Source organism: Pelophylax lessonae (genome assembly GCF_965119305.1).
Source record: "Pelophylax lessonae genome assembly, chromosome: 1".
Classification (NCBI taxonomy): domain Eukaryota; kingdom Metazoa; phylum Chordata; class Amphibia; order Anura; family Ranidae; genus Pelophylax; species Pelophylax lessonae.
Genome location: NC_138768.1, coordinates 570,316,420 through 570,336,628, shown reverse-complemented (window position 1 = coordinate 570,336,628; position 20,209 = coordinate 570,316,420). Strand labels below are relative to the sequence as shown.

Below are 20,209 nucleotides of genomic sequence, written 5' to 3'. Positions count from 1 at the left end.
GTAACACACAATCTTTTAGTAGCAGCCTACCAGATAAATACAATCAATATTTACATATACTTTCTGAATATTAATTTCATGGGACCAGATTGTATAATTTCAGATGTCTTGGGAAATTATTGATTATATACACAACTGATCTAAAATGATGCAGCATTGACTGCACAGTTGTTCTGCCTGTGCCTAACAGGATTCAACCACATGTCTTACATCTCGCATGCCACTGTAATAGCTAAAAACTGTCCTCAATTCCATGCCCACCTGCAAAGCAGATGTGAGGAGCATATACAAAAGATAAAGAAAAACACGCTGCTTAATTCTTTCAAATGTGAGGATCTAGCAGCATTGACAGAAATCTGACCAGAAAATTGCACCACGGCATAGGATCCATATGTAAAGTACAGTGATATCCATCTACAAAGTATTTTTTAAGTGTTGTTGCTCAATGCCCATATAATTGAAACATATATTTTCCCTGGTACAGCAAAAGATACAGTTATATAAAAAAGTAATACATCCATGGTAATTGTTTATTGTCAACAAATTTTAACAGGCAAACGTAGGATATTCATTTAAACTGTTACTATAGAAAACGGTGATATACTTGCACATGAAAGATTTGCCTTTTTTAAATTTATTTTTAAAATATATAAATAAATGTAATAAAGTTGTACGATGTAATAAGCTATGTTATCTTCAATCACAGATTTGTACTGAGCAAAGTGATAAATAAGGATATGGAAAGGTTTCTTCCTCCTATGTTTTGTTAGGCCTCCACGCCCCTTTGTTTGCTGTAGTTTGCAGCACGCACACTTATATTAGTACTTACTCAAAGTCATAGCAGCAAGCCTGCAGGTGAATTCTTAGCACAAAGCAAAACTTTTTTTCATATTGGAGAGAGGGGTAGATTTACTAAATTCAAATAGACTGTGTATTTCGCAAAGTACATGTGCAGTTGCGCCAGAGCTTAGTAAATGAGCAAATGCTCTGCTGATTTCAATTATCCAATCATGTGCAAGCAAAAATGTCATTTTTTTATTTCCTTTGCTCATAATTGGATATTCTTTGCAAAGTGAAGGTTTGCCTCCTTTGCTAAGCTATGGAGCAACTGCAAAAGTCTTTTGGCCTTTAGTAAATCAACCCCAGAGTGAGGGAAGTTAACACCCACTAATCTACTCAAACTCAATCCAATATGTAAAAAGAATAGTTTTACCTGAACATACAATATAAAAGATTGAGAGGAGCAAACAGGTGCTACTACTCAGAGCTGGACTGAGGGCTTCAATTTACTAGGCAGTTTCAACAAAACTCAAGAATAGATTGTTGATCATGATCCTTCCATTGCAAAAAGAAGAAGACAAGAGAAGATATGCAATATAACAAAAACGCACCAATATATATGAAACCATATTTATTCATAGAATTGGAATAAAATGGTGTGAGAGGGTATTAAGATTAAAAAAACAAAAGTTCCCGTTCGAGGCAGTTGAGGAAAATCTAAAATTTAGCATGAGGTTAAAAATCCCAAGAGTAAGAAAGTATGCTCTAACATGGCTGCTTCATAAAAATTCACGTGTATAGTGTTATGGCAATCACAAGCACGCTACTGCTTAGTCCAGCACAGGCTTTGTGGAGGAGTCAGTGCTCTCTAGACTATGCCAAAAATTTTCTATTATCCTAATAAAAGCATTGGCAGGCTGAATTCCTTCTGACGCATGTATTTTTTTAAATAGAATGTAATAAAAGTGCCTCATAATAGTACAATATCTGACAAAGAAATACCGATATTTTCAAAACAGAACTGAATGAGAAATAGTAAATTGGACATTCATCCAAATCTAATTTAGGCTGTGGTCGGAGGAAGAAAGGGACATGCTTGTGTTTGAAATTATACCTACAAAATGTAAAACTTAACAAGGCTATCCAGACACATGGGGGGATTTACTAAAACTAGAGTATGCAAAATCGTGCACAGCTGTGCATAGAAACCAATCATCTTCCAGGTTTAAGCCCACACTCACATTGGTCCAATTTGACATGTGATTTGACATGTCAAAGTGCATGTCAATTCGGAGCCAATTGCCAGCATTGGCACCGTTCGAATCAGTGCAACGCTGACTTTGCCGTGCCATCCCAATTCCAAAAAAGTAGTTTCTGTACTACTTTTGGTGACTTTGGGGGTGATTTCAATAGACATCGGTGCAGGAGCATGCACTGATGTCTGTGAAATCACCTCTGAAGTCAGACTAAAAATGCTGTTTTGAAATCATGCGAGTTCAGCCTAACTTGCACAATTTCAAACCGGCCTCAGTTTGAACCTACACTTATTGCCAAAGCTTAATTGAGCAAGCTGAAGTTAGAAGCTGTTTGGCTACCATGCACAGCTGCACCAGATTCTGAGTGCTTCAATTTTAGTAAATCACCCCCCATAGTTCCACTAGCAATCCATCCCCTTTACCACTTTGGGGCTAAAAAAAACCCTACAGATAATTGTCACTGAGCTTTTACAATGTTAAAGTTCTGTATATCCAGAGCCCACATTTTTTGTTTAGGTTGGAAAGAGCAGCAGATCATCTAAAACTCAATCAGGGTTTTGTTTCTATCTGTGCCATGTTGCAGAGATTTGTTTTTTAACACAAAAGGAAGTAAAAGGAAATATCTCTAAAATAAGGAGAAGGTGCCTCTTAGACAAATGTCAATGGAATAGGTATCCCCATGGCTTTGGACAGGTTGCACATTCCGACCAGGGGAGGAGACTAGAACAAGACCTTGCTCCAACACCAAATGCAGTGGATTAGGCGCCTTAAGGCCACACCCCCCTGGTCTGAATGAATTGGAGAGTTTCAGACCTTTCCTGGAGGGTTTTACCTCCGGAAAGACAGATTAAACAACATTTGGCAATGAATGTAAGGAGACTCAGCTTTCCTGGCTGGAAATGGTTTGGTAAAAACAATACCATCCGATTGACTCATAAGCTCCTTCCTTCCCCCCTTCCCCCCTTCCCCCCTTCCTTAACAGGATAAAAAGGATAATAAATTTATGGGATTATAGCAATAATTACCCCGGGTTTCTAGAGAGCACATTTTCTGGGATTTCTCCTTACCTCCTGTTCTGGTGACAAATGAAATTTTTGGGATGCTATTGTTCACCAGGATAAATAGAAAGGGTTAATCTCTGCAGATGGGACACAATCAGCACTAAAAACTTGACAGGGATTCTAAACCTTCCCTGCTCTAACTAAAGCAATTTAGCTTTAGATATACCTTAAGTATAATTACACATTGGATCTTTATCCTATTCATATTCCATCCTAATTTAAATTATTTTTTTTCTGCCTGGATATCTTTTAGGGCCCATTCATTTAAATGGTTAATTGGAGTGCATTACTGCACCCACGGTAATGTGCATTGTGTTAACACAGCTCATTCATTATGAATAGGCTGCTGACGTAAGGCAATGGAACACACATAAACACATTGTTTAGGCATTGTGGTGCTGTGTTGTGTTGGCCTCTACAGTACAATGTGTTGGGGTGCTTACCACACATAGAGCAGGTGCAAGGCCATGGGTTATGGTAACAAGCTTTAACATGTGCATTTAGCACGCATTGCCACAATGAACAAGTGTAAATAGGCATTCCATTAAATAGCCATTGGAACACAAGGCTTAGTAATTTGAGCATCTCTTCTGAAATGTGCAAACTACATAAAATGAATAACAGGTTAATACAAAATAGGTTGTGCAAAGTAATTCCTATCTGGGTACTACAGGTTATGTCACTTTGTACCCACTTTGCGGGTGTGGAGGGTGTCAAGACAAGCATGGAAAACATGTTAGCTAGATTTGTCAATAGGAATTTTTTAAGTAATGTTCATTATTTAGCTGTCTATAAAAAGTAAAAATATTGTTTTTAATGTAAACCAAGCCAAGTAGATAAATATATAAAAACACCATGCAAGATTGTACGTTAATCATCAAGGCATAAATAAAAAGGCAATGTAAAAAGCATTGATGAAATACAAAGTATAATAAACCATGTCAGCCATCCAGACTTTAGCTTACTAGAGTCAGGGAGGGACAGGCATTGATGGTTCACTTTTGACATCACCACTGCTCTTTTTCACCGTCTTACTAAAAGAGCCTGAAACTGTTAACATTTACGTCAAACTGGCTAACCAGTCCATTTTTCATTAAGGCAATTTCCCACAGGAAAGAGATGCAGAATGGGCAGGTCTCGTCATAATAAAAAGATATTCAGACTGACCTCTGCGTGAATGACACTTAAACAAGACTTGCAGCAAAAGGCTGGGAAGAAAAAGAAGGAACATGACCAGCCACCACAGTGAGGATTCTTTTGAAAACTTCAAATGGCCATCAGAGCCACTTACAAGGCGTTCAATAAAAACTATTGTCTAGCCAGGCTCTCAGAGCAAAAGAGTGATCACTTGTCTTTCCATTTGTCCCAGTTCTGTGGAAAGGGGAAATGGGTGACTTGCCTACACATTTAGACGTGATGTTTTAATACAGAAGAAGGACAAAGCCTTCATTTTAGCCATTGTTAATATTTGACCATTTCCATTAGTTGAGTCATTCTGCTTATTCTGGTCAGCTAGGTATTGTATTTATTCAGTTGTCTGTGATAGTAATAGTGTTAAACATAGCACATCTAATAATATACTGTTGTTCTAAGGTTATTGGAAGTCAACTCAAAGTTCACCAACCTGCAGAGGTCATGATGTGAATAAAGAGCAATATAAGAACCGTAAAGTGTTACATTAGTAAATTATTTTGCTGCTTTTAGTAATGGTAATCTGTAATGAAAATTCACCTTTTTTTTCACTTTAAAATTATTATAAACTTTAATCTGCTTTATTCAATTAGGTAGGTACCAAAAAGAATGGAAAGGGCCATGAAAGTGAATGAACCTGCCATTTAATTAGCAGTATGTACAATTCTTCAGTTCTGGGTCGTATGACCTGAAGCACAGGGACACTGACCTCAGCTGGTTCTTTAAAGTGAATAAAACTATGCTAACCTTGATGTTAGCAATACAGAGCAGCTGTGGGTCTACCTAACATGCTATTCACTCCTATCTCACCCCTACCCAGTCTAACTGAATAAACTCAAACTCCAGGTTTGGCAAGCCCCCACCCCCACCCATTTTACCTGTATATCCCCCCTATATCCTGACATCCTCAGTCCAGGTATGTGACATCACAGGTCCTCTTCTTCTTCCTCCAGCAGTGGCTAGTTCTGAATACTTCAGAGAACATCACTCAGGTAATGACACTGTTAGAGAGTCCAGGGACGCCTGATGACGCACCTCCAGGTGGGTCAAAAAGTATTCAAGCCATTAGTTCAGACTAGCAGCCAGTTTCAGAAGGCCAACAATGAAAGTCCTGGTATTTCTCTCATCATAGGTTTTCTTTAAACTTGGTCTAAATAGGGGGACCTTGGGCCCAGCCTACAATTTTTTTTCCTGCAGGTGGGGTATTAAAGTGCAGTATGTGGGATTCACAGGGCTGGTAATAATTTACTCCGCTGTGTAAAAATCGGAAGCAAAAGCTATGATTTACAAGTTAATATGTTTTACATATTAGAATTTCTTTACAGGTTTTCCACTTTAAATTATGTAATTAGCTTAATAACATACAGCGCCTTGCGAACGTATTCTGCCCCCTTGAACTTTTCGAACTTTTGCTACATTTCAGGCTTCAAACATAAAGATATAAAACTGTAATTTTTTGTGAAGAATCAACAACAAGTGGGACACAATCATGAAGTGGAACGAAATTTATTGGATATTTCAAACTTTTTTAACAAATAAAAAAACGGAAAAATTGGGCGTGCAAAATTATTCAGCCCCCTTAAGTTAATACTTTGTAGCACCACCTTTTGCTGTGATTACAGCTGTAAGTCGCTTGGGGTATGTCTCTATCAGTTTTGCACATTGAGAGACTGAAATTTTTGCCCATTCCTCCTTGCAAAACAGCTTGAGCTCAGTGAGGTTGGATGGAGAGCGTTTGTGAACAGCAGTTTTCAGTTCTTTCCACAGATTCTCGATTGGATTCAGGTCTGGACTTTGACTTGGCCATTCTAACACCTGGATATGTTTATTTGTGAACCATTCCATTGTAGATTTTGCTTTATGTTTTGGATCATTGACTTGTTGGAAGACAAATCTCTGTCCCAGTCTCAGGTCTTTTGCAGACTCCATCAGGTTTTCTTCCAGAATGGTCCTGTATTTGGCTCCATCCATCTTCCCATCAATTTTAACCATCTTCCCTGTCCCTGCTGAAGAAAAGCAGGCCCAAACCATGATGCTGCCACCACCATGTTTTACAGTGGGGATGGTGTGTTCAGGGTGATGAGCTGTGTTGCTTTTACACCAAACATAACGTTTTGCATTGTTGCCAAAAAGTTCGATTTTGGTTTTATCTGACCAGAGCACCTTCTTCCACATGTTTGGTGTGTCTCCCAGGTGGCTTGTGGCAAACTTTAAATGACACTTTTTATGGATATCTTTAAGAAATGGCTTTCTTCTTGCCACTCTTCCATAAAGGCCAGATTTGCGCAGTATACGACTGATTGTTGTCCTATGGACAGAGTCTCCCACCTCAGCTGTAGATCTCTGCAGTTCATCCAGAGTGATCATGGGCCTCTTGGCTGCATCTCTGATCAGTCTTCTCCTTGTATGAGCTGAAAGTTTAGAGGGACGGCCAGGTCTTCGTATATTTGCAGTGGTCTGATACTCCTTCCATTTCAATATTATCGCTTGCACAGTGCTCCTTGGGATGTTTAAAGCTTGGGAAATCTTTTTGTATCCAAATCCGGCTTTAAACTTCTCCACAACAGTATCTCGGACCTGCCTGGTGTGTTCCTTGTTCTTCATGATGCTCTCTGCACTTTAAACTGACCTCTGAGACTATCACAGTGCAGGTGCATTTATACGGAGACTTGATTACACACAGGTGGATTCTATTTATCATCATTAGTCATTAATGTCAACATTGGATCATTCAGAGATCTTCACTGAACTTCTGGAGAGAGTTTGCTGCACTGAAAGTAAAGGGGCTGAATAATTTTGCACGCTCATATTTTCAGTTTTTCATTTGTTAACAAAGTTTGAAATATCCAATAAATTTTGTTCCACTTCATGATTGTGTCCCACTTGTTGTTGATTCTTCACAAAAAATTACAGTTTTATATCTTTATGTTTGAAGCCTGAAATGTGGCAAAAGGTCGCAAAGTTCAAGGAGGCCGAATACTTTCGCAATGCACTGTATGTATCTTATATTTTATATATAGATATATATATTTTTTTATTAAAACTATGGGGAAATGTTAGCAACTGATAATGTAGTGTTATTTATTCCCTTCTCTAAATAACCAGACCTCTCCATGACTGTCAAAAATATAAAGCCTTCAAATTTCTTTTCAGATCCCTATTAGTTTAAATCGCTGCAAGATCCTAGACAGAAGGGGCTCATTAGATGTTCTATTGTGTCAGGTCCAGCTCCAAGATATGCATTCCCAAGCAACCAGGAGCAACACTCCAATCATCCTTCACTTGTGCGTGTTTCCCACCTGTGACAAAGACACTGCCACCCAGCGTCATGACAACCCCATCATATAAACAAGCATTCTCGCTTAATGCAAGCATGATAAAGACTCACTTAGTGGCCTTTACAACGTTAAGAGGTCATTATTAAATGTCCATTCAGACTAAGGTACTTTTAGCCAGAAGTTTTATCTCAAATGCCCAAGTACACTTTTGTTTTTATTACATTTAAAAAAACATTGAAAATAATTTGTCATTAATAACAATAAAGCCAGTAGGATGTTTATTCTAGCAATCAAAGTTATATACCATACTGGTTTGGTGTCATTAGGAAAGAGTGCAACAGAAAGTGCAATGGCAATTACATTAACGTCATCAGTGATCTTTAGGCTGCTTTTTAACCACTTAAGGACCAGGCCTTCTTCTGACACTTTTTACAAGTTAAAATGAGTATTTTTTGCTAGAAAATTACTTAGAACCCCCAAATTCTATATATATTTTTTAGCAAAGACCCTAGAGAATAAAATGGAGGTCATTGCGATACTTTATGTCACACGGTATTTGCGCAGCAGTCTTACAAACGCAATTGTTTGGGAAAAAATATTTTTTTTATTAAAAAATAAGAAAGCAGTAAAGTTAGCCCAATCCTTTTCTATAATGTGAAAGATAAGGTTACGCTGAGTAAATAGATACCCAACATGTCATGCTTCAAAATTGCGCACACTCGTAGTACCTAAAAATCTCCATAGGCGACGCTTTCAAAATTTCTACAGGTTATCAGTTTAGAGTTACAGAGGAGGTCTAGGGCTAGAATTATTGCTCTTGCTCTAACAATTGCAGTGATACCTCACATGTGTTGTTTGAACACCGTTTACATATGTGGGCGTGACTTACGTATGCGTTTCTATCTGCACGCGAGCTCGGAGGGAAAGCGCGCTTTAATATTTTTTTTTTTTTCTTATTTATTTTACCTTTTTCTTTTATTTTTACACTGTCCCTTTTAAAAAAGAAATGTTATCACTTTTTTCCTATTACAAGGACTGTAAACATCTCTTGTAATAGAAATAAGCAGGGTGGGTCCTCTTTAATGTGAGATCTGGGGTCAAAAAGACCTCACATCTACACTAAAAAGCAAAAAAAAAAAAAAATCTTTTTTTTATCATGAAAAAAATGGGCCTTTAAGGTCATTGGGAGGAAGCGGCATATGACGTCACTCTGGTCCTCCAAGGCCATAGAGCCAAGTAGGGGCCAGCTTGCCCTCAGTCAACTTCCTGCCAAGGAGGGGAAAGGGCCGGATCATTTTCCTCGCTACCGATGGCTCTGGTAAGCAGGGAAAAGACCGGGAAGTGGTGGGAGGGGGAGGGCACCTCTCCCGCCGCCCATAAAAGTGATCCTGCGGTGAATCCGCCGCTGGGACAACTTTTATGTGAAAGAGGACCTACCATCCCGTAAAAAAATGTAAAATACCGGGGTTATGGCAGCGATTAAACGTCAAAGTAGCAACATAAAACTGCGACTGGTGGTCTGTAAGTGGTTAAATAAGCTGCATTCGATTACTTATTCGGTAATGCAGTGGAAAGGCCAAATGGTATGTGCAAAGAGAAGTAGTCTATGTGAACCATAAACTGCAATCTGAAATAATTATGTGCTGATACTACTATTGCAGACTGAATGCTAATTCCAAGGTCCATAAAGTCATGAATGAGGTTTTGGGTGGAGGAACTTGACTGGCCCGCACAGAGTCCTGACTTCAACCCGATAGAACACCTTTGCGATGAATTAGAGCGGAGACTGCGAGCCAGGCCTTCTCCAACATCAGTGCTTGACCTCACAAATTTGCTTCTGGAAGAATGGTCAAACATTCCCATAGACACACTCCTAAACCTTGTGGACAGTCTTCCCAGAAGAGTTGAAGATGTTAAAGCTGCAAAGGGTGGGTTAACTCAATATTAAACCCTACAGACTAAGACTGGGATGCCAAATAAGTTCATGTGCATGTAAAGGCAGCCGTCTCAATACTTTTGAAAATATAGTGTATGTGACTTCACATATACCTTAATTAGAGAAATCATGCCATCCTTTTTACTGTTCTGTCTGGCAGAGATGTATGAACCACAAATACTTCTGAACAGAATTACAAACCAATTGGAAAGTATATTTCAGCTGTATATCTTTTAGCTTTTTACCTGGAGCATAGCTTGCAAAGAGTGCCAAAAGTGAATAGAGCACTGATGTAAACACACCTACCTACTGTACCAATCAATTAAATAACATTATGCTTCATACCGATCTATATCTCTATATATTTCTTCAGTAATAAAATGTAAACCATAACTACCAGCTCATACTCTACCACCATCAGGAAATAGTTCAAAAAGTTTCACAGAAGTAATAAAGAAATGGAAATGGATTTTTCAAGCATCGCATGTAGACCCATAGTGTAAATTTTGACTGACCTGATCTGTTTGGGATGTCTTCAGGTAAAATTTTCTTTGCAGTTGATCTTTTGTATATAACATGTATTCTGCCGTCTTCCTCGTTCTTTTGTTTACCTTTTTCAAGTGGTTCAATGAAAAATTCATCTTCAGTTGTGCGTATCATTCCAGCCTAAAAATGAAGAAATCATTACTGATGTGAATGAGCCTGTGTGTGTAATATAGCAGCATTATATACAGAATGAAAATAAAATGTGTATATATATATATATATATATTAGTGATCGACCGATATCGCTTTTTTATTGCCGATACCGATATTTTGGTCATCGCATATCGGTATCAGCCGATATTTTCGTACATTAAAAAAAAAATTGTATTTATTTATTTACTGTATTTATTTTTTTTGACAGGTACTCTTGTGGAGGGATCTGGGGGGGGGTCTAAAAGACCCCAAACCCCTCCTCTGCACTTAAAAGCATTCAAAACGCTAAGTTTGGCTGTTTTGAATGCTGTTATTTTTTTAATGTGGCGCCGAGTACCCAGAAGTGATGTCATGACATCACTTCCGGGTTTTTACATGGAGACCTGATCAGAGCTGAATGCGGCTTTGATCGGGTCTTCTCTTCGGTGGCCGTGCAGGCTGGTTGCCCGGGTCTCCCGGTGGGACAGGAGACCCGGGCGAGCGGCGGAAGGTGGCGGGAGGGGGGGGGAGTCCCCTCCCGGACCTTGTAATGACAGCCGAGCGGCTTCTCAGCAGCATCGTTTGTCATTATAAGACAGCCGACCATCGGCTATGGACGCCGGTACCGGGGCGATGCCTCTAGCTGCAGGCATCACTCCGGTACAAGCATTTTCCCTAAATATACTGTATATATATATATATATATATATATTATTTGCCCATTAAAATATGAAATATCAGATTTAACTCTGTGCCATAGTCTGTTTGGATGAGGTGGAGATTGTGAGATTGACGCCCCTGCTTTCTACTTCATTTAACCAGTGAACACTTTGTATTCATTGCGAAAATGAAAAGGTGTTTCTTGATGACACACCTATGCCAAGCTAGTACCCTCCACTGTTAACAATGCAGCAGGGCATCCGCTCAACATGGCTAGTTCTGAATTGGAGACCACTATTTACAGAGGCTTCACGAGAAATTGCAGCATCAATTAATATTTGAAAATGTACAGTATACATAAAAAAAACTCTGTTTTAACCGCAGTAGTTTAGACAATTTTTGCTTGCTAGCTTGAAGGTGTGCTGGGGAAACTGTTTGTATCGTTTTACTCACTAGTATGACCTCCTCTATCCATGCAAGTATCACACATACCAGTGTTGCTTCATCCACTACTCCACTCTTTTGTTACTGGTCTTCTTCTGGCCCCGTGTGTTCTCTTAGAGAAATTAGGCAACCAGTGATGATGTGACTGTTGCCCATGTGCACCGTAGTTAAATCGCCCTGGCCCCTAGCTCTATTCTGAGTATCTTACAGATTGCATGAGAGTACACTGCACTGTACCACAGGTATTATAATCAAGTAAAAAAAATGAGTAGCAGATATGTAAAGCACTAGCCTAGGGAAAAGTCCTGGAAGTCTTCCATCTCTGCAAAACCCTGTAAGAAGGTGTAGGACAGCCTCAGCCTGGGCTCCAACAAGGCCATGACCCCAACATGTTGGGGTCATGTTGGGTTGGACCCCTGGTTGGAGCCCAGGGGTCATGGCCTGGGCTCCAACCAGGCCATGACCCCAACATGTTTGACTACACCCACTGAGCTTAGTCATGTAGAGCTCCATAACTAAGCTCCATGGCTGGAGTGAAATGCTTTTCCATTAGATGTCTAGACCTGGGGCAAACTCTGTCCTTGTCTGCACTCTAACCTGGTGGCGCCTTGAGCGGCACTATTTAATAATGACGTGAAGCTCACCCAATGCCAGAGCTTGATTTAATAAAAAAAAAAAAACGAAGTCAAACATTGCAATAAATATGAATATTAAAAAGAGGTAGATAGCTTCCCTCAACATTGTACAGTGCTGGTATGTTTTTTTTTTTTTTGCTTGAATGTTAATTTGCGTTAAACAGAATCTCTAAGGACATAAATCCAAAACCTGCCACTCCGACTCGTAAATGTAAAGGTTGTGGAACTTTTGTCTGTATCCCTGCTACCCTATATATATTATAAAAATTATCCCTTTTTTACTTACTGTATTTTCTGGCGTATAAGACTACTTTTGAACCTCAAAAAAATCCCCCAAAAATGGGAGGTCGTCTTATACGCCAAGTATAATATCTCCAAGGTAACCTAAGTATAAGTATTACCGGTAGATCATGTAATAGGGGGGTCGTCTTATACGCCCAGTCGTCTTATACACCGGAAAATACGGTAGTTACCAAACCAAATAAGTATGCAGAAAGTGTATTTACGATCCTTGACCTGTACACTTATTATGGGTTCGTGACTCACTAAGAGAAGCAAGGGTGAGGACCTTACGCCTTTATTACACCTTTTAAAAAAAAGAACTCAACTATGACAGGTCCCATATTCCTACAAGTTACCTTAAAGACTATCTGTTGCATTTAAATTGAGTGTCAGTCCATACATGTTTTGCCCAGCTTGCTCTCAAAGTTTCTTTCAGGTAAAGTAGCCCAAATGTATGACTAAGGCTTCATTGAAATAATAAAGTCATCTGTTTCTATCATTTTCTTTATTTTTATTCTCAGATGTTATGTAACTTGTCTATCCGTGGCTACTACAATATGTCATTTTTCTTTACCAGTTCCAAAGGTTGAACCATATGAACCTTGGAGGCTTTAGTCTGGAAGAAGCCGTTGTATCATGGTCATCTTCCCACTCCGGTGCGCTAATATCTGGCTGGCAAGACTCATGGCAAGGTATGCCAAACAGTTTCTTCTCATATGCTAAATAAACCATTCCTTAGAGTTGCTATGCTAACAAACTGATGTCTTACTTTGGCTCACAGAAACCATTGTCTGAAAAAGCCATTTTCCATTTATTTTTGACTTATTAGGATAACACGTGGACAAAATGCTATGCAGCAAAGAAAAAAAGTCTCTTTTTTTTTTTTTTAAATGTCTACTAAAGCAGATTATGCCAAATATGTGTATGCTTGGAGGTTCACATGCATCATATGAGATTGTGGTTTACTAAAGTGTGTCTGTCATTCTTACAGCATGAATATTGTGGACTGAAGCAGTATTTCAGAGAAAGCATCCTATCAGTTTTATCATGACAATAATACTCACTAAAGATAGGTAATCATTCACTTTTGATATATTAAGACTTCTGTGTTTTATATTTGGTTACATTGTGTTTTTGATGCTTTGTACATGTTTAGCAACTGGCAAGTTACAGTTACTTCCTAATAATTTGGCTGATTACTATCCTAATAAAGTAATTATGAAGCTAACCATACAGTGGGGATCGAAAGTTTGGGCACCCCAGGTAAAAATGTGTATTAATGTGCATAAAGAAGCCAAGGAAAGATGGAAAAATCTCCAAAAGGCATCAAATTACAGATTAGACATTCTTATAATATTTTAACAAAAGTTAGATTTTATTTCCATCATTTACACTTTCAAAATAACAGAAAACAAAAGAAATGGTGTCTGCAAAAGTTTGGGCACCCTGCAGAGTTAATATCTTGCACTGCCCCCTTCGGCAAGTATCACAGATTGTAAACGCTTTTTGTAGCCAGCCAAGAGTCTTTCAATTCTTGTTTGAGGTATCTTTGCCCATTCTTCCTTACAAAAGTCTTCCAGTTCTTTGAGATTTCTGGGCTGTCTGTCACGCACTGCTCTTTTAAGGTCTATCCATAGATTTTCAATTATGTTGGTGAGGTCAGGAGATTGTGAAGGCCATGGCAAAACCTTCAGTTTACGCCTCTTGATGTAATCCCCCGTGGATTTCGAGGTGTGTTTAGGATCATTGTCCATTTGTAGAAGCCATCCTTTCTTTAACTTCAGCTTTTTCACAGATGGCATCAAGTTCCCATCCAAAATTTGCTGAAATGTTATTGAATCCATTTTTCCTTCTACTCGTCAGATGTTCCCTGTGCCACTGGCTGCAATACAATCCCAAAGTATGATTGATCCACCCCCATGCTTAACAGTTGAACAGAGGTTCTTTTCATTAAATTCTGTGCCCCTTCTTCTCCAAACATACCTTTGCTCATTCTGGCCAAAAAGTTCAATTTTAACCTCATCGGTCCACAGAACGTGTTTCCAAAATGCATCAGGCTTGTCTATATGTTCATTTGCAAAGTTCAAACGCTGATTTTTGTGGTAAAGGCCGTAGAAGAGGTTTTCTTCTGATGACTCTTCCATGAAGACCATATTTGTACAAGTATTTCTTTATAGTGGAATAGTGTACCACAACTCCAGTGTCTGCCAGATCTTTCTGGAGGGATCGTGCAGTCAAACGTGGGTTTTGAATTGTTTTTCTCACAATCCTGCGAGCTGTTCTGTCTGATATTTTTCTTGGTCTTCCAGATCTTGCTTTAACTTCCACTGTTCCTGATGACTGCCATTTCTTAATTACATTCCAAACAGAGGGTACAGACATCTGAAAATGCTTTGCTATCTTCTTATAGCCTTCTCCAGCTTTGTGAGCGTCAACTATTTTCAGTTTCAGTTTTCTAGACAACTGCTTAGAAGATCCCATGGTGCTGATTGTTGGGGCAAGGTCAGATGAGTCTGGGCATTTAAAACCTTTGAGATTGACATCACCTGGTCTTCCCAGACGATGATTGAGAACAATCCATGACACTGGCAGGTCTCAGCCTTGCAAAGGGGGCAGTGCATGCTATAAATTTTGCAGGGTGCCCAAACTTTTGCAGACGCCATTTTTTTTTTGTTTTCTGTAATTTTGAAAGTGTCAATGATGGAAATAAAATCTAACTTTTGTTGACATATTATAAGAATGTCTAATCTGTAATTTGATGCCTTTTGGAGATTTTTCCATTTTTCCTTGGCATCTTTATGCACATTAATACAAAATTTTACCTGGGGTGCCCCAACTTTCGATCCCCACTGTAGGTCAGAATAAGCCTGAGGGGTTACTACAACACTAATGATGCTAGTTTCTATATTTTCTGCAGAAAACTCATTTTTCAGATGATGCAATTAAAGCGGACTTTCACCCTCTCAGTTTTTTAATTGATTACCTTTTTTGGAATTGCTGTCCCTCCACTTCCATATTTCTCACCTAGGTGAGAATGATATAGCCTCAAGCTGCCTACCGCCTCCGGAGATACTGTATGCCATGCATTCCAGGAGGCTCAAAGACAGACTCCAGCTATCTAGAGCCCAATATATGTGCCAACAAGCAGCTGGGTCTCGCATCCCAGGAACACAATCTGCAGTGCGTCATCAGGTGTCCAGTGCTGCCATCTAGAATTAGGGAGCCAACTGTCACTCCCTGAATAACAGGAAGTGGAAGCTGGCTCCCAAATCCAAGAAAGCAACCAAACACCGGGGACCCATTCACACCATGAATTGTTGGAAGATGCATTGGGGTATCATTTAGAATTAATGGTGATGCATCACAATAATGCCTTTTTCATGTGTTGTTGCACTATATTGCATATTGATGGAGTGTACAGGTCCTAATACTCACCTTTAATGCACTCCCACATTATACTTCTTATGTCAGAGCTTTGAGGTATTGTAAAACATGTAATCTCTTACTCTTTCCTCCCAGAATGTAGTGTGGCCAATCTCTAGAACAGTGTTTCTCAACTCCGGTCCTCAGAACACACTAACAGGCCAGATTTGCAAGAAAACTGAAATGCATCACATGTATATAATTTGCTGCCCAGTGATTGCAGTACTGTAGTCTGCATCTCCCCAAGGTAATACTTAAAATCTGGCCTGTTAGTGTGCCCTGAGGACCGAAGTTGAGAAACACTGCTCAAGAACACTGTCATGTGAAGAAACCTATGTAAACTCCAACACCTCCCAACATGGAGCTTATGCAGGGGTTGGACTCGGGACTCTAGCAGACCACCAGAGTAGAAGAAGAGCTGAAGGGACATGAGAATAAGTGAGCGAGGGGAGTTTTCTTTGCAGAAAACCTGACATTTTACCTGAATGGGCAAAATGTTTGAAGCAAATCTGTGCTTTGCCTGGACTTGTCAAAATAACAGGTTTAGTGGTTAACACAAGATAAGTGCTTACCTACCCTGCACTCCACCACTGCACCACCACCAGCTTCACATAGTGCAGAAAACTCAACCTGAGTAGCCAGCCACAAGACTTCAACACTGTCGCATGGGGAAGAAAAGGAGCTTGTACAGCCTAAACAAGTTTTATCTTTGGCAACGTTTAAACAGACATTTTTAGGCCCCCTTTTGGTACATCAGAGAGGCAGAAAAAGTTTATTTAGAACCAAGAAAAAAATGTTAATATATTGCAGCTTGCAAGTCCTTAGATGTGCTGGCTGCATCAGTTTACTTTTTAAAATATAGAAACTGTGCCTGCGCTGTAAATAAAGTTTAATCAGCGGAAAGTATACAATAAAGTGCTTATTGTGCCATAACATGTGCAATTCATAATAAATGTTTATCACAAAAAAGGAATGGATAAAGAAAAAGTATACATACAGAAAATAAACAGTTAATTTAATAAAAATGTTAATTCAATCTAATATCTATTTGTGTCTTGTGTCTATTTGCATTTATGCATTGTTTTAGTAGCAAGAAATTATTAACAATATAAGTCTGTGCAAAAAAAAAAAAAAACAATATACAGTAACTTCGTGCAAAAAAAAAAAAATTGCTTCACCCGTGGAAAATATAGGCTTGCTGGGATTTTGATTGCACTGATCCCTCCACCATTATAACACTTCAGCAGATGGACACAATATCTACTAGGTCAAATTGTCCTATTGCATGGGCTTGTTGTGCTCTTTTATGTGTATATTTCTAGACAGATATAGATCTTTCATTACTGGTGCAGGATACTCTTCAGTGTTAAGCCATTGACATTCTGATTCCTCTTAACCTCAATTTCTATTTAAGACCAAAAATGGAGAACTCCTCGTAGTTTTTACTGTTATTATGTCTTTATATTTAAATATACAAATATGCACTCACAGATTATAAGAAGAATATTTGCCTATATGTGTTTAAAAGGATGCAACCTTTGTGTACTCTAGTACTTCCAACAAAATGGCTGTTTGTGTACTTCCGTTCTGCGGCACAACGTCACTGGCTCCACTGCCCTACGCGTTGCGTCACAATGTCACGTGATTTCATCAGGGGATCATTGTGACGCATCAAACCACACACTTTCACTGGGCACATACTTGTTAGCGCTGGAGTTTTTTTCATAAAAGTAGTTGACTTTTTCAATTTATTTTTACCTGGTGATCCCGCCAGTAATACAATTATTTTTCATGGAATATTTACCAAACTAAAAGGGAAAAAATAAGAGATTTTCATTATTTGGGCTTACCTACATTTTAAACAGCACTTTCATAGGGAGGTCAGCAAAGACAGCCCTCACATTTCTCTTATGACAGTTTTTTTTTTTTTTTTTTAACATACTGTGAAAATATATAATTTTGAGAAAGCAAAAAAACTAAGCTACAGGTATCTGTGACGCAGGCATCGCACAACCATTGAACTAAATACACCTTAAGCTAACAGGGAGAGTGAAAGGTAGCAGTGTTTGAGCTGAATTTGTGTTTTTAGACGAAGCAACACCTTTTGAATGAAAGCACGCTTATACCAACTCCTTAAGAAGTTTAGACTACAGAGCTGTCTCTAAAAACTGGCCCCCCTTCAGCTGAGTCCCATATGTTTCTCTTGGCATGTGCTCTGTGTCTGCTTGGCTGGCGTTAATGCAGGGATATTAAATTGATGAAACACAGAGCTCTTGATCCTTTCAGTGGGACTTCTATTTAGGTAATGGCAGGTTTGGGCTCTATTAACCACCTGCAATTGTCCAACTAAAAAAAAAAAAAGGAGGGAGTTATGAAAAGTAAGAGAACAGTAGTAGATGAGAGGAAAATTCCTGAAATATATTCAGTCTTCTCAGACTAGAAAGGCAAATATTTCTTGGAGCTCTGCATGTGCATAAGCTATACTTTGCACTTTAAAAAAAAAAAGAAAAAAGATTGACATTAATCACCTGGCAGTCTTCGAACCTGCAGATCTTGTTGGTAGTGTGGGCAACCATGTAAAATATGCAACCGTTCTTCATGCAATGTCTTTAATTAAATATAATAGGTCACCATATGGAAAGTCTAGACTGTAGAAGTATGTTACTCTTGTATGCACTCGATGACCTCTATAACTGCAAGAATCTATACTATGTACATTTGCTACATACCATATTGATTTTTGAAATATCTATAATAGTTTTTCCAAGCTTCTAAGCAGAGATATTGATTGTTCCCTTGACCAAAGACAATAGATCCTGAAATATGACTTGTTCAGTGTTTAGTGTTTTGAAATAAATTAGAAAAAATGATAGGCTTAGTGAATTTGTGTTTTCATGCATGATAAAGCAAGGAGTTCCCTTTAACCACTTCCCGTCCGCCCGTCGCAGTTATACTGCGGCAGGCAGCCCTTCCTGTGCAAACTGACGTAGGTATACCTAGTTCGCGCACCTGCAGCTAGGGGGGATGCCGATGCATGGGGCAGGTGGCTCCGATTGCCTCTTGATACCCGCAATCGCTCCCTGCTGAGAAAGAAGGATGGTCAGCTGTTGTGAACACAGCTGACCTATCTTCTCACTGAAATGATCACAGAGCGCCTGTGATCCCTCTATATAGGAACACAGGTCTCTGTGATCATTTCACAAACCACGCCCCCGCCTACAGTTAGAAACACGCCCCTAGGTACACATTTAACCCCTTGATCACTTACTGTGTTAACCCCTTCCCTGACAGTGTCATTATTGCAGTAACAGTGCATATTTTTTAGCACTGATTACTGTAGTAATGTCACTGATCCCCCCAAAAGTGTCAAAAATGTCAGTCAGGGGTCCGATCTGTCCGCCACAATGTCGCAGTCCTGCAAAAAATTCCATGTCGCCACCGTTACTAGTAAAAAAAAAAAAACAATAAAAATGACATAAATCTTTCCCGTAGTTAGTAGACGTGATAACTTTTGCGCAAACCAATCAAAATACGCTTATTGCATTTTTTTTTTTACCAAAAATATGTAGCAGAAAACAAATTGGCCTAAAATGTTAAAAAAAATTGGGAATGTTATGCAGCAGAATGTGAAAAATATTGTTTTTTTTTTTTTCAGAATTGTCGCTCTTTTTTTGTTTATAGCGTAAAAAATAAAAATCACACAGGTAATTAAATACCACCAAAATGTTAGCTCTATTGGTAGGAAAAAAAGGACATAAATTTTATTTGGGTACAGCGTCGCACGACCGCGCAATTGTCTGTTAAAATAACGCAGTGCTGAATCGCAAAATATGGCCTGGTCATTAAGGGGGGAAAATCTTCCGGTCCAGAAGTGGTTAAAGACCCTTCACCAGCAGTAAATGCTCATTTTGTGTTCACTCTCCTGTGGGAGTGACACAAGTTGCTGTGGTTAGAGGTTTACAGAATCCCCATGTGACATTGCATGGAGTAAGTCGCCCAAAAGTATTTCCTTAGTTCTTGTAACTAAATGAAGCAGCAGCGGCCTAAAGGAAAAGTAATTATATGCAGCTAGGGGGGATTAAAGCAAACCTGTTGCTTGCCTTGCAAACCTTTCGTTAAAGTCGACCTTGCACCAAAAAAGCAGGGAATTATATTCATGGTCTCCCAATAATAAAAACCCTGAAGTAAAAGGAAAACCTTTGATAGGAAAAAAAAAATAGTAAATAAAGTTATCCAAGGGTGATATCACTACCCGATCTGAATCTTGCAGGATGACATTGCAAAATGCTGGACTACTTTCTCACAATATCTTGGATACCTTCGTTGGAAGATAGTGACATCACCCTCTGCAGCATGGAAGGTGGAGGGAGATAAGTGTGTTTATTACCGTACTTTTTTTTTTCTTTTTCATTTTACTACAGTGTTTTGACATGGGAGAGGGGTGGGGGCTAGGGGCATGGAAAAAAAAGCTGACTTTGCTTGGTAATGCGAGCTCAACTGTAACTGCAGTGTGTCTCTCTGTACAATTCATTGTTTATGTATATTTACCCTATTAGCTAATTCAAACCTTCTGTAACCTTCAGGA

At 39.0% G+C, this 20,209-nt stretch overlaps 1 protein-coding gene across 1 annotated transcript in view; it reads right to left on the bottom strand.

The window, feature by feature from the left end:
• Positions 1-20,209, bottom strand: part of ADAMTS3 (ADAM metallopeptidase with thrombospondin type 1 motif 3) — a 264,587-nt gene that overhangs the window by 157,799 nt on the left and 86,579 nt on the right. Inside the window, exon 4 of the mRNA XM_082244160.1 lies at positions 10,018-10,168. Coding sequence (XP_082100286.1) covers positions 10,018-10,168 — 151 coding nt within the window. The remainder of the gene's footprint in view (positions 1-10,017; positions 10,169-20,209) is intronic.